Here is a 13,094-nt window from a genome sequence, read left to right on the forward strand (position 1 = left end):
TCAGGGAGGTGGATTAACTATGCTGATGGTGTAGATAGCGTCGTCACTAAGCACTACAGCTACACTGTAAGGCTGCACCGCTGCAGCACTGTAAGGCTATGTCTACACTAGAGAGCTTACAGCGGCACAACTGTGCCGCTGTTAGATCACTTGTGTAGCTGCTCTATGCCGATGGGAGAGAGTTCTTCTGTTGACATAATAAAATCACCTCCACAAGCGGTGGTAGCTACGTTGTGGGAGAAGCTCTCCCGCTGACCTAGCACTGTCCACACTGGTGCTTAGGTCGGTGTAACTTATGTCGTGTGTGTGTGTGTGTGTTTTCACACCACTGGGAGACATAAGCGATACTGACAAAAAAGTAGTAGTGTAGATGTGGCCTGAGGCCTGATCTACACTGGAGGGGAGCGGAAATCAATCTAAGTTACGCAACTTAAGCTATGTGAATAATGTAGCTGAAGTCAACGTACTTAGATCTACTTACCGCGGTGTCTTCACTGTGGTAGGTCGACTGCTGATGCTCCCCCGTCGACTCTGCCTGCGCCTCTCACCCAGGTCGAGTACCAGAGTCGATGGGAGAGCACTCGGCGGTCGATTTATCACATCTTCGCTAGTTGCGATAAATCGACCCCCACTGGATCGATCGCTCCGGAGGTAAGTGAAGTCATGCCCTGAGTGTAGACAAGCCCTTAGGTTATGTTTATGGTTCAAATGCTACAGCAGCACAACTGCAGCACTGCAGTGTATGCACTTATTACAAGGGCAGGAGGAGTTTTCACTTCAATGTAGTAAATTCACCTCCCTAAAGGGCAGTAGCTAGGTCAGCGGAAGAATTCTGTCGATCTAGTGGTGTCTACATCGGGACTTAGGTTGGTTGAATTATGTCACTCAGGGGTGTGGATTTTTCACACCCTGCAGCAAAGTAGCTGGGTCAACCTAATTTTCTAGTGTAGACCAGCCCTAACCATGTCTTCACTGCAGAGTTAACTGAGCTGATCAGTGGAACGAATGTGGGAATTTTGGTAATATTTTTATGATTCCTATGCACAGCTCACTTTCCCTCTGGGCTTTGTACTGCTGTGCATTGAATGTAAAGGGAAGGGATGAAATGTTTGACTCACCTAGCAGCCTGGCTGGAGACCAGAGTCATTAACAAACTCAATAAAGTCTACACATGTGGATGGAAGAACCCAAAGAGACAATGGAAACCCCAATGGCCATGGCATTCACACCTAGTGGCCAACAGCCAAAAGGAAGGAGATTTCCCCTCATGTCCTTCCAGGAAACAGAGCAAAGGCCCCCAACTGGGAGAACAAAGGGAAAAGGTGTCAAATGCGGCTGTGTTGAGAGCTGAGCTCACACAGTGACACAGGTCACACATCTGGGACTGACAGAGACAGAAGAAGAGGCAGAGATGGTTCCTGCAACAGCATGGCTCAGGGGAGTCCTGGCATTGGCCAGTCTGAACTCTGTCTTAACTTTTGCTTCCCTATGCTAACCTAAAGATGCTGTAGCCAGGTGACTAATAAACTGTTACCTTGTTTTGAAAAAGTTGCTTGTGTCACTGCAGCTACTCACTGAGACCATTGCACGCTGAAGGGACACAGTACTAGCCTCCCACAGGAGTCTGGCCCCGCTGGAATCGCCACAGAGAAAGCCCGGGATCGCTGATACCCAAAGGCCCAGTTTTGGAGTCTTAGAGGCAACAGGCCTGTTTGTGGGTCCTTAGGGCCCAGCACACTCATGCAGTGACCTTTAAGGGGTCTGTGAATGAGTGGACTCTCTGCAGGAGTGCCTCTTTGTAGCATAGCAGCTCTCCACACCAGCCCCCCATCATTCCCATCGACAACTGCTCAAGCAGTGGGATGGTCTCCTTTCCTGTGACCCAGGTCATGAGGTTAATCCATCCCTTCCAGGGTAAGAAAGTCCCACAAATAAAAGTCCAGTGTCCTTATTTCAAGTCTCCAGCGCCAACTCTGGGCCCCATGGTCTTTGCACATCCTTGCCTCAGGCCTTCCAGTCACCCTTATCTCCCTCTGTGGCCACAGGCCTTGATAAAAGTGACTGGTAGGTAGGGTGACCAGACAGCAAATGTGAAAAATCAGGACAGGGGGTGGGGGGTAATAAGAACCTATAGAAGAAAAAGACCCAAAAATCAGAACTGTCCCTATAAAATCGGAACATCTGGTCACTCTACTGGTAGGGGAATCCAGGCTCTCCCACTACACTAGGTTCTAGCCACAGTCTGCTTGGACCAACTCCTTGCTACTGCTTTCCTGTGGTTCCTCCTACCATAGCCATTCTCAGGTCTTCTCCCCTGCAACCTCTATCAGTTCCCCCCTTCTCTCAGGGTTGGGACTCTCAGAGCCCTCCCCTGGAATCCCCCTTAACAAACGCAAACCACAAGTACAAACTCAAAGCAATTTCCACCGCCCTCAGGCTTGGCCTGTCATGCCTTTCTGCTACTTTGTTTCCCCAGCTTTGTACCTTAACTGAACACTTCCCTGGGCTCGCTCCCTCCCTGGAGGACCAGAACCTGCCCTTTTTTCAGGGCTTATCACTGGAGCCTATTCCACTCCCAGTGGCTGTTTCATTTCTTATAGCTACTTGCCAGCCTTCTCTAGTCAGGCTAAGATCCCAGGGCTTATTCTTCACCTAGGTTTCCTCCTCACACACTGTCCACTTTCAGAGAGTAATTGCAGACTCCCTCCCTACATCCCTCCTTTTACTCTCAACTTTCTCTATTTACAGTCCTCTCCCAGCCCCTCCCCAGCTGGGCTTCATCATCCATTCAGCCTAGCTCTCTCTCCAGGTGCAGCCTGCTAGATTAAGTGGTTTCTTTCAGGTCCATATTAACTCATTCAGGGCCTTGTTACAGGTTGGGGCATACACCAGGCCCTTGAATCTGTGACAAGTAGCATCCAGGCCTGAACTCCTGGTTTAGGCTAGCCTGGGTGTGAGCAGTCACATTACAAAGGCCTACCCAAGTTCTAGCTCCTCACTGGTGCTGCATTCACCCCTGTGTGTTGCTTGGACTTCTAGGAGTATGTCCCATGGTTCTTAGCACTGCAGCAAACAGAACTGCTCTATGATTCTTTCCCAATGAATTGTGGGAGAGCTTGTCTGTCCTTCTGGGAACATTTTTGTGTGTGTGTGTGTGTGAGGGGGTGAATTGTGATGAGACACAGGGGAACTATCTGCAAGTGCGCAAGTGAAAATGGCATCCCGGCTCTAGCCTGTGTACCCCCAACTGGGCCAATGAGCCTGGGTGTGAAGCAGCACTAAACCTGGATATGAAGGGGTTTGTGTGTGGACAGGAGGTCCACTAGGGGGAATGCCAAAGTAACAGCTCTGCAATGACGATGACCCTTGGGGTCTGATCAGCTAAGCCAGTGGAAGTTTTACCCAAATTTGGGTAGCATAATGGGGCCATTAGTGTTGCTTTAATACCAATGTAGATTCTGTGTGTAATAAAGAAACTCTGCAGAAAACAAAGGAACTTGGGCACTACACAGAATAAAGGAATATAAAGAGGAGTCAGCAATGTGAACACAAAAGGACATACTTCCCACCAATGTTTGCCACATTTCATTCTATGGCTGGTTTGGATGGGCACTGACCTGTTATGTAAATCGTTGACTCTTTCTCCTGGTTGAGGCGGGGGTTCCTGACAAAACAGGACAGGTCTCTGTTGGAATTTTCTGTTGTAACAATGGAAATTTGCATTTGAAACAGACCATTGGCATCTTTGGATTTTGTTTCAGAAGATGATGCTAAGAGCTGCCCATTTTGATCTCTCCATTGTGCCTCAGGCTCAGGGTACCATCCAGCAGTTTCACATACCACCCGGATCCCTCTGTCCTGGTAACCCTCAATTGAAATGCGAGGGTCAGAACCAAAACCTGGAAGGAATGGAATAAACCTCTGTTAACTCCAGACATTCATTTTTGTGAATACGCTGCATAGAGGATGAGAGTTTAAACCTTTCATAGCAGGAAAATGTCAATTCTCTTTCTGCATCCCAGTTCCTCATGAGCACATGCAATGCTCTGAACAGTGAATTGTGATGGTATCACAGAGGGACAGGGCCTTAGTCCTCCCACTCTCTCTCTTCCTAGGTGCCAGATTACATAAACCCCAAACCTGGAAGCTTATTTCAGCGTGACCAGCTTGTTCTAAAGAGAGAACAAGATTTAACAGAGCAAACAGCTCAGATAAGCTGTGTCTGTGTGCTAGAGACCAAGGGCTGGAACACTTAGGCCTGCTCTATTCTAATTGGTGTGGAGTTATTCCATGCTTCCTATTGGAGAGTAGGGGGAAGAGGGAACATGCACCATACTCCTCTCCCCACTCCCCCACATAGTCCTTGGAAACAGTGGATCTGTGCAAGCCTGTTGGTGTCACTAGGCATAAATCTAGGTAACTCGGGAGGATGGAAGACTACAAGTGTCGATGAAGTCTTCTTGCTCTAGGCCTATGTGAACCAAAGAACCTCCATGTTAAGCGCTTCTGTTAGCCTTATTAAACTTTTGTAACCTCCTGTGCTATGTGCTGACTGCTAGCAGCTGTGAGGCCGGTTAGCACTAGATGCAGCCAATATTAGATAAAATAGGCGGAAAGCAGATGCTGTAATCAAGGTTATATGCATGAGAAAATAGCCCACACAGTGGGAAAGTACAGAAAGAGAAAAACAAAAGGGGTATAAATACTGGGACCCCGCCTGCGTGCGGGTGTGCAGAATTTGAGATTGCTATTTCTCCCTTGCACCTTATTTGAGCTCAAATAAACTTGGTTTGCTTCTCCACCCTGGTGTGTTAATTAGTGCGATGCACACCGGGCAACGAACCCCTCTGTTGCCCCCTCGGGCCCTCTGGGCCAGCAACAAGCCCACTGAGAGATCCATAGCTATGATAGAGCTCACATGAAGCCTTATAGCCATCAGCCCTAAAGTCATTTCAACCTGAATCCACACAGGGACTTAGGTGTTGCAAAACCTAACTTTTTAGTGCCTAGAAAATCTGCTATCCACAAAGCATTAGTTAGGTATCCAGGTTTGCTATACAATGAATGTGGAGAGATGAAGCCTGGGAATGGGATCCACAAAACCAGTATGTTGGTGCGGAGCCACCGAAACTAGCCAGTGGGATATTGTGATGGTTCTCTGGGTACCTACGACAGTGAGTCCCAGGACCGGCTCTAGGCACCAGCAAAGCAAGCACATGCTTGGGGCGGCACATTTCCAGGGGCAGCAAAAAACCTAGAGCCGGCCCTGATGAGTCCTTTTGTTAGTCCTCTGCCTCCAGTGTGAGGGAGTTGCTTGGGCCTGGGTAGGTGTCGGCTCCCCAACAACACCAGCCTTCCAGCCTCTCAAGCATCTTGTCTAGGCAACGCCAGCCTTGTCTTCACCTGGCAGGTTAACAATAGGTGCACCCCAATCCCTGAGTCCCTTTGAATCACACCCTTGGGATATCCAGCCCCGACATTGGATATCCACAGAAATTCCAGATCCCCTGAAACCAAAAGAGCAGTTTACCAGTTTTACCTTAAATCTCCACTCCTGTAGATCACACAGCACTTGTAAGCACTTACAACAATACCAAAGTCATTTTACTTAAATAAGGGTAAAGACTTAACTAGAAGTGAGAGACAATGATCTAAACAACTGGTTACAACAAAAAGACATAAAAGGTCAACCTGGGCCTACACTTATTACCTTTCTCCCGCAAAGTTCATTCTCTGGCAGAGCTGGCTAGTTTCACAAGAATCAGCATCCAAATGTTCATAACATCATCCCTTGTGCACAAAAGGGCTTCCCCGAGGAAAGGATCCAGAGGGTATTTCCCCTCCTCTGTTATACTCAGTCTTTTGTTTCTATTCACAGAGAAGGTGAACCACTCTCCTGTTGCAATGTTCCCTTTTTACTTTGAAGAAGTTTCAATTGTCTGTAGTTGACGCTGATGTTTTCTCATTGAAAGCCCTAGGATTCAGCAAGGCTACACAATTGAACCCTGTAGTGCATCACTGGCCAGACAGAGCATGGTGGCAACTCCTTCCTCCCTGAATGGGTCAATACCAAGACACATTATTTCTTGTGGGACTAATCTCTACTCCAAATCCATGAACCATACTTTCAAAATAAATACATGCTTCTTTAAATATTACTCATACATGCATCTCACAATGATTATGAATCTTGACAAGTTATGAGCTGTCTGACCTACATGTAAGCAGATACATTACACCAGCGGTCCCCAACCTTTTTCATCTGGCGGGTGCCAGACGACGAGCCATGGAAGACTGTGGTGGCGGACGAGCATCTGCCGAAATTCCACTGACAAGTGGCAATGTCAATAGGTGTCGCTGCTGAAATGCTGCCGAAAATTGGCAGCATTTCAGCGGCGACGCCTCTGGATGACACAGCTTGGCTGCAACACCTCTGGATGATGCAGCTTGTCGGCGGCATTTCGGCAGATGCTTGTCTGCCGGCCAGTACGTGGGCGTACTTAGACGCCACGGTGGGTGCCATGGTGCCTGCGGGCACCGTGTTGGGGACAAGATGACTGATCAAATAAAAGGATCTTTATCCATACCTACTGATTTGCTGCCAGAGTCACAGAGAATCCATAAGACACTGACAAGTATTATTTTGTGCTGAAATGACAAGTATTGTTCTGCTATGTCACAAAACCAGCTGAAAGATTGAGTTAATAATCATGTTATGAAGTAAATAGTTAAACAAAGTGGTTTATGCTAAATGGTGTTTCTCTGAAATATCTGATTAGAGCACATCTCCAGTCTAAAGTTAATAGTAAATCTGATGTTTTCTCTTTTTCTTTCCCAAGACAAAAAATAAAATAAAAGGTCAGTTGGGAAAACTGAGGCACATGCCTGGTCTACACTATGCGTTTAAACTGATTTTAGGAGTGTTAAACCGATTTAACGCCGCACCCGTCCACACTAAGAGGCCCTGTATATTGATATAAAGGGCTCTTTAAACCGGTTTCTGTACTCCTCCCCAATGAGAGGAGTAGCGCTAATATCGGTATTACCATATCGGATTAGGGTTAGTGTGGCCGCAAATCGACGGTATTGGCATCCGGGCGGTATCCCACAGTGCACCACTGTGACTGCTCTGGACAGCAATCAGAACTCGGATGCAGTGGCCAGGTAGACAGGAAAAGCCCCACGAACTTTTGAATATAATTTCCTGCTTGCCCAGAGTGAAGCTTCGATCAGCACGGGTGGCGATGCAGTCCCAAATCCAAAAAGAGCTCCAGCATGGACCGTACGGATGTGATCGCTGTATGGGCAGACAAATCTGTTCTATCAGAGCTCCATTACAGAAGACGAAATTCCAAAGCATTTTAAAAAAATCTCCAGACAGAGGCCACAGCAGGGACTTAGCACACTGCTGCATGACAAGCGTAACAGAAAGCCAAAGAATCAAATGGACGCTCATGGAGGGAGGGGACTGAGGACTCAAGCTATCCCACAGTTCCTGCAGTCTCCGAAAAGCATTTGCATTCTTGGCTGAGCTCCCAATGCCTGTAGGGTCAAACACATTGTCCAGGGTGGTTCAGGGCATAGCTCATCAATTTACTCCCCCACCCCCAGAAGGAAAAGGGAAAAAAATCATCTCTTGACTTTTTTAAATGTCACCCTATGTCTACTGAATGCTGCTGGTAGACGCGATGCTGCGGCAGTGAACTGCAGCATCCTTGCCCCCCCACCTCCTTGGTGGCTGATGGTACAATATGACTGCTATCCATCATCATCATCAACCTGGTGGCAGATGGTACAGTACAGAAGGACTGGTATCTGTCCTCATCATCAGCCCATGAGTGCTCCTGGCTGGCCTCCTGGTCATTCCCAGTAGATGGTACAGAACGGCTGGTAACCGTCTTCATCATAGCAACAGGGGGCTGAAGCCCCCGCCCTTCGTGTGTAAAGAAAAGATTCTGTACTGCCTGGACTATCATAGCAGCGGGATGCTGGGCTCCTCTCCCCCACACTGCTTAATGTCCTGTCTGGACTATCATAGCAGCTAGAGGCTGCCTTCCCCTCATTTTATCTCACTAACAAGTCACTGTTTCTTATTCCTGCATTCTTTATTACTTCATCACACAAATGGGGGGACAGTGCAACGGTAGCCCAGGAAGGCTGTGGGAGGAGGGAAGCAACAGGTGGGGCTGTTGCAGGGGCACCCCCTGTGAATGGCATGCAGCTCATCATTTCTGCTGGTTTTCTGATACACTGGTTCTCTAGTACACCTGCCCCATATTCTAGGCAGGACTGATTCTATTTTTAGATACCATAAAGGATGGATTGACTTGGGGAGTCATTCCCATTTTTGTCTTTTGCGCCCCCAGCTGACCTCAGCCAGGGGCACCCATGACAGCAGCAGACAGTACAGTACAGAAGGACTGGTAACTGTCATCTCATTGCCAATTTACAATGGAAGCAGACGGTACAGAACGGCTGATAACCGTCTCTGCTATCATGCAAAAGCAAATGAATGCTGCTGTGTAGCGCTGCTGAATCGCCTCTGTCAGCGGCATCTAGTACACATACGGTGACAGTGACAAAAGGCAAAACAGGCTCCATGGTTGCCATGCTATGGCGTCTGCCAGGGCAATCCAGGGAAAAAGGGCGTGAAATGATTGTCTTCCGTTGCTTTCCCAGAGGAAGGAGTGACTGACGACATTTACCCAGAATCACCCGCGACAATGATTTTTGCCCCATCTGGCACTGGGATCTCAGCCCAGAATTCCAAGGGGCGGGGGAGACTGCGGGAACTATGGGATAGCTACGGAATAGCTACCCACAGTGCAACGCTCCAGAAATCGATGCTAGCCTCGGACCGTGGACGCACACCACCGAATTAATGTGCTTAGTGTGGCCGCGTGCACTCGACTTTATACAATCTGTTTTACTAAACCGGTTTATGTAAAATCGGAATAATCCCGTAGTGTAGACGTACTCACAGAGAAGGAAAGTGACTTCCCAGGGTCACACAGTAGGTCTGTAATAGAACAGGGAACAAAACCCAGATTTTCTGAGTCTCAGACCAGTGTCCTACAAGCTAGACCACACAGCAATGTCACCACCCTTGGACTTGTTCTTTAAAATAATTTCTTACATATATGATTTGTAGACAGCAGTTGTACATGTGTACATGAATAAAACATGACATGGCTCCAGAACATGACAGCACCCTCCCAGTGAGTTCCTTCCTCATCCACTAAAGGGCCCAGCACTCCTCTGTACACAGGCTGTGAGTAGAGGAGCAACACCAGTGGTTCTCCAAAGAGAGCAGCTGGTCCTGCTCCACAGAAATGGCACCACATGTGTCCCTACAGACAACACATCCTGTTGTTGCTGCTGATCATCTGAAAGAAATGTCACTTTCCCTCTCCTCCTCAGCATTGTCAAGGGGAGGAGCTACCATCCTCACCAAGGCCTCCATCCCTGTGGAGACCTGCAAGTGAATTCACAATACAGGGGTGCCCATGGGTCCCTCAGCTCACCTGTTTTTCATACAGGTGGCAGAGGTCTGTTTCTTGCAGCCTCTGTGAGCTAGGCCCACACTGGGGTGATGTGGTGGGGCTTATTCATCTTCCTTCTCCATTTCCCTTCTGATCCCTTTCCTGTGTTGCTGTCCTAGCCTCTGTCTCCTCGATCTCCTCCCCTTTAATAATCCCACTAAATGATTTCTGAAATGGTAGCTGCAATCTTGCAGCTTTCATAGAAATGCAATCATTTTGTGATTAAACAGATTTCATTTCTTAATTGAATGAATTTCAGCTAATTCAGGAATTATTACAAACTTGCTTTCACAGAGAGAGCATAATAAAGAGGCAGGAAAATCCGCAACTAAAATGACAGGTGAAATCCTGGCCCCATTGAAGTCAACAGGAATTTTACCATGGACTTCAATGGGGCCAGGTTTCCAGCCTAAGTTTGTAACTTGTGAAACTGACTGTATGGGCCTTTACTGAATCAAACAGTTTAACTTACTTCTGCTATTGGGAAATCCAAATATTGACTAACCTGCTACTTTGAGCTCCAACATAGCTTCTCCATTAAATGTCCTTGACTGGATGAAACAGGTGTAGTGTCCTTCATCAGCGGGTGTGATTCTGTATATTCTCAATGCAATGTTTCCATCGGCAATACCATCTCTCAGAAGCTCTGTCCTTCCCTGATATGCTGGTATCTGCTTTTCATAGTGATCTACTCCATCCTGATATAGATGTATAACTTCAAGGAACTGAGTCCGGTACCATCTCACCTCCATGTTTTCTGCACTCATCCTGGGCAAAAGGTGACAGGATAACACAATTTCCTTACCAGCAATGGCTGTGATGGGGTGATCAGGTCCATTGACTTTGAAATTCACTGTCAAAGGAACCAAGACACAGAATTTTATCTGGAAGGAACTGAGAATAGGTACGTCTAAGAAATAAAATAAAACAGACCTCACAGAGGTCTTCAAAATACATTTTAAGTACAGGAAGTTCAGAGTTAAAGTTAAATCTACAAGAAACCCAATCCTAGGAAAGTCTGGACAGTTAAAGTTAAAGGCCTCAATCTCTTCCCTTTGGTCTCTTAGTGTTGCCCTGAGAAAATCTGAAATTCAGATGGTTTCCAGGGGATAAATAAAACAATTTCATTTATCAATGACTGCAATAACTAGAAAGCTTTTTACAGCTTCAAGCACCCTATAGTGGTGGGCAGGTGTAGTCAGGGTTGCGGGGGGCTCCAGTGAACTATTAAGGTCTTTTGGAGATGTGGAATGCCCCAGTTCTGCAGCCATGCTGTGCCCACTGCTCCCAAGACCCACGCTCTTCCCACCTTCCACAGGCCTCATGCATTCCATTTACTATATTAGTTGTTCTGCAGGAAAGAGATACTGGGGTTAGCAGGCACCTTGGAGAGTAAGAGATGTAGCACAGAAAGGAATAATCCCTTTCTCACACCCCATTAAATATATATAAATTAGTTTACAAATAGCTGGTTTAATTATTTCCAGTGTTGATGGAATGACAAATCATTGAAATGACCAAAATGCAAAGTATTTTAACAACATCCAAAGTATGGTAAACAACATTAGAATAGAACAGTAGCTCTGCTGTAGTTAAGGTTGAGAGCTGCTTACTGTTACACATATTATTCATCTAAGGGCTTGTCTACATTACCAGCTGGATTGACGGGCAGTGATCCAGCAGGGGGTGGATTTATCGCGTCTAGGCTATATGCAATAAATCGACTGCTGAGCGCTCTCCCGTCAATTCCGGTACTCCACCAGAGCGAAAGGCGCAGGCAGAGTCAACAGGGGAGGGTCAGCCATCGACTCACCACAGTGATGACACCACGGTAAGTAGATCTAAGTACATCGACTTGAAGTTGCGTAACTTAGATCAACCCCCCTCCCCTGTGTAGACCAGGCCTAAGCACTTTAAAAATCAACATGATGACTTGGATTTTCTTGAAAGTAGTGTGATTCATAGGAGTCTGGAGTGATTTAAATATGGGGTCATTTTAGCACAGGTTCCCCAAGATATCACATGACATCAAAATCTAGCTCTTATTTGGAAAAGTTATTGAGAGTAAAATTGAGAACTCCATCATGGGCCAAGCCAAACTGATTCTCCAAAGAAACTGAAATGTGCATGGGCAGTAAAACTAGGGCTCTAATGTAAACGAAAGTGTTCGCTGGCAGCCTAAAATCAGATTAACTGTGTTTTTCTAGGTGACATGTTGTGGCCATTGAACCTGAGAAGCATCTATGTACTGTCAATTCAAGTCCTACCCACAGCAGCTTTCTGAGAATGTGTTGTGTATGTTAGTTGCTGTCTGTCTGCACTGGGCAAGGGCTCCTTTTGGAAGTTTCATCTTGAAACCAAGGCTTTTAGTTAAAGCAAATATTTCAAAGGGCTCTAAAATCCACACGTACTCCAATTTCACTTTAGAAGTGATACAAGTGTCACTATCTACAAGTGGCCAGTGTCTGTGAGGATATTTTCACATCACCAAAAAGTTTCACATCATCCAAAGCTCTTTGGAACTTTTTGTTCCCTTCTTTATTTTCTTTCAGCCACCAGAGGGGGACTCTCTCAGGGAGCCTCCGAGGCAAAATTTTTGTTTCTGTGGAATCTTCTGACTGTGACAGTCCCTGCCCATTCTCTTCCAATGGGGAATTCAGCTCTGTGACAATGTTTGCAGCCTCAGTTTCCACAGCTACATTCTCTGATTCAGGGGCAGCCACACTGAGATCTTGTCCCACTAGTATCTTCTCAGATGGTCCTTATGGATAACTTTGTGTTTAGTCCTGGGATGCAGCTGTATCCTATACATCACGTCATTTGTTTAGGTCAGTACTCTATAGGGTCCCTTCCAAGGTTTATTCAGGTTAGGACTCCTCTTCTTCCATCTCCAAGGGTTGTGAAGCCAGACTAGGGCCCTTCATATGAGCATATGTCAAAGAAACTTTTCATTTTATCAGAGGCTATCATCAAATTTTCTCTAGCAAAGGCGTGAGATTTTTTCAGTTTCAGACTATAGGGTTTCTATATAGTCCAAATTATTTAAATTGTTTCCTCTTCAGGAACTCCACATGAGAGGTTCAGTATGAGAAGTGCTGTACTATACTTTGTACTCTCATTGGCTGCTGTTCTATAAGCCACCAAAAGGAATGGAAAATGCTGGTCCCAGTCCCTTTGGTGCTGTTCTACAAAGGGAGCCAGCTGAACTTCCAATGTCCTATTGAACCTTTCCATGATCCAATCAGATTGTGGGTGTATTAGGATGGTGTGAGTTTTTTTGATCCCTACAATCTCACAAACATGAGATGAAACAATTTGGATTCAAAGTTTCTCCCTTAATTGGTGTGTAACTCACCTGGGACTCCAAATCTGGTGAAAAGTTCATTCACTTGGACATCTGCTACTGTCACAACCTCTTGATTTCTTCTTGGGTACACATCAGGACCAGGGGCGGCTCTAGTAATCTGGCCGCCCCAAGCAGGGCGGCATGCCGCAGGGGGCGCGCTGCTGGTCGCCGGTCCCGCGGCTCCCGTGGAGCTTCTGTAGGCATGC

The 13,094-nt window shown here is 46.7% G+C and overlaps 1 protein-coding gene across 3 annotated transcripts in view; it reads right to left on the bottom strand.

The window, feature by feature from the left end:
- LOC123345421 (butyrophilin subfamily 1 member A1-like) overlaps positions 1-13,094 on the bottom strand; it is a 43,008-nt gene that overhangs the window by 13,000 nt on the left and 16,914 nt on the right. For all 3 annotated transcript variants that reach the window (XM_044982283.1, XM_044982284.1, XM_044982282.1), the window contains 2 exons: positions 10,048-10,395; positions 3,618-3,899 (listed from right to left, as the gene is read on the bottom strand). In XM_044982283.1, the coding sequence (XP_044838218.1) occupies positions 3,618-3,899; positions 10,048-10,395 (630 nt within the window). The remainder of the gene's footprint in view (positions 1-3,617; positions 3,900-10,047; positions 10,396-13,094) is intronic.

The sequence above is a fragment of the Mauremys mutica genome, chromosome 12 (genome assembly GCF_020497125.1).
Source record: "Mauremys mutica isolate MM-2020 ecotype Southern chromosome 12, ASM2049712v1, whole genome shotgun sequence".
NCBI classification, from domain to species: Eukaryota; Metazoa; Chordata; order Testudines; family Geoemydidae; genus Mauremys; species Mauremys mutica.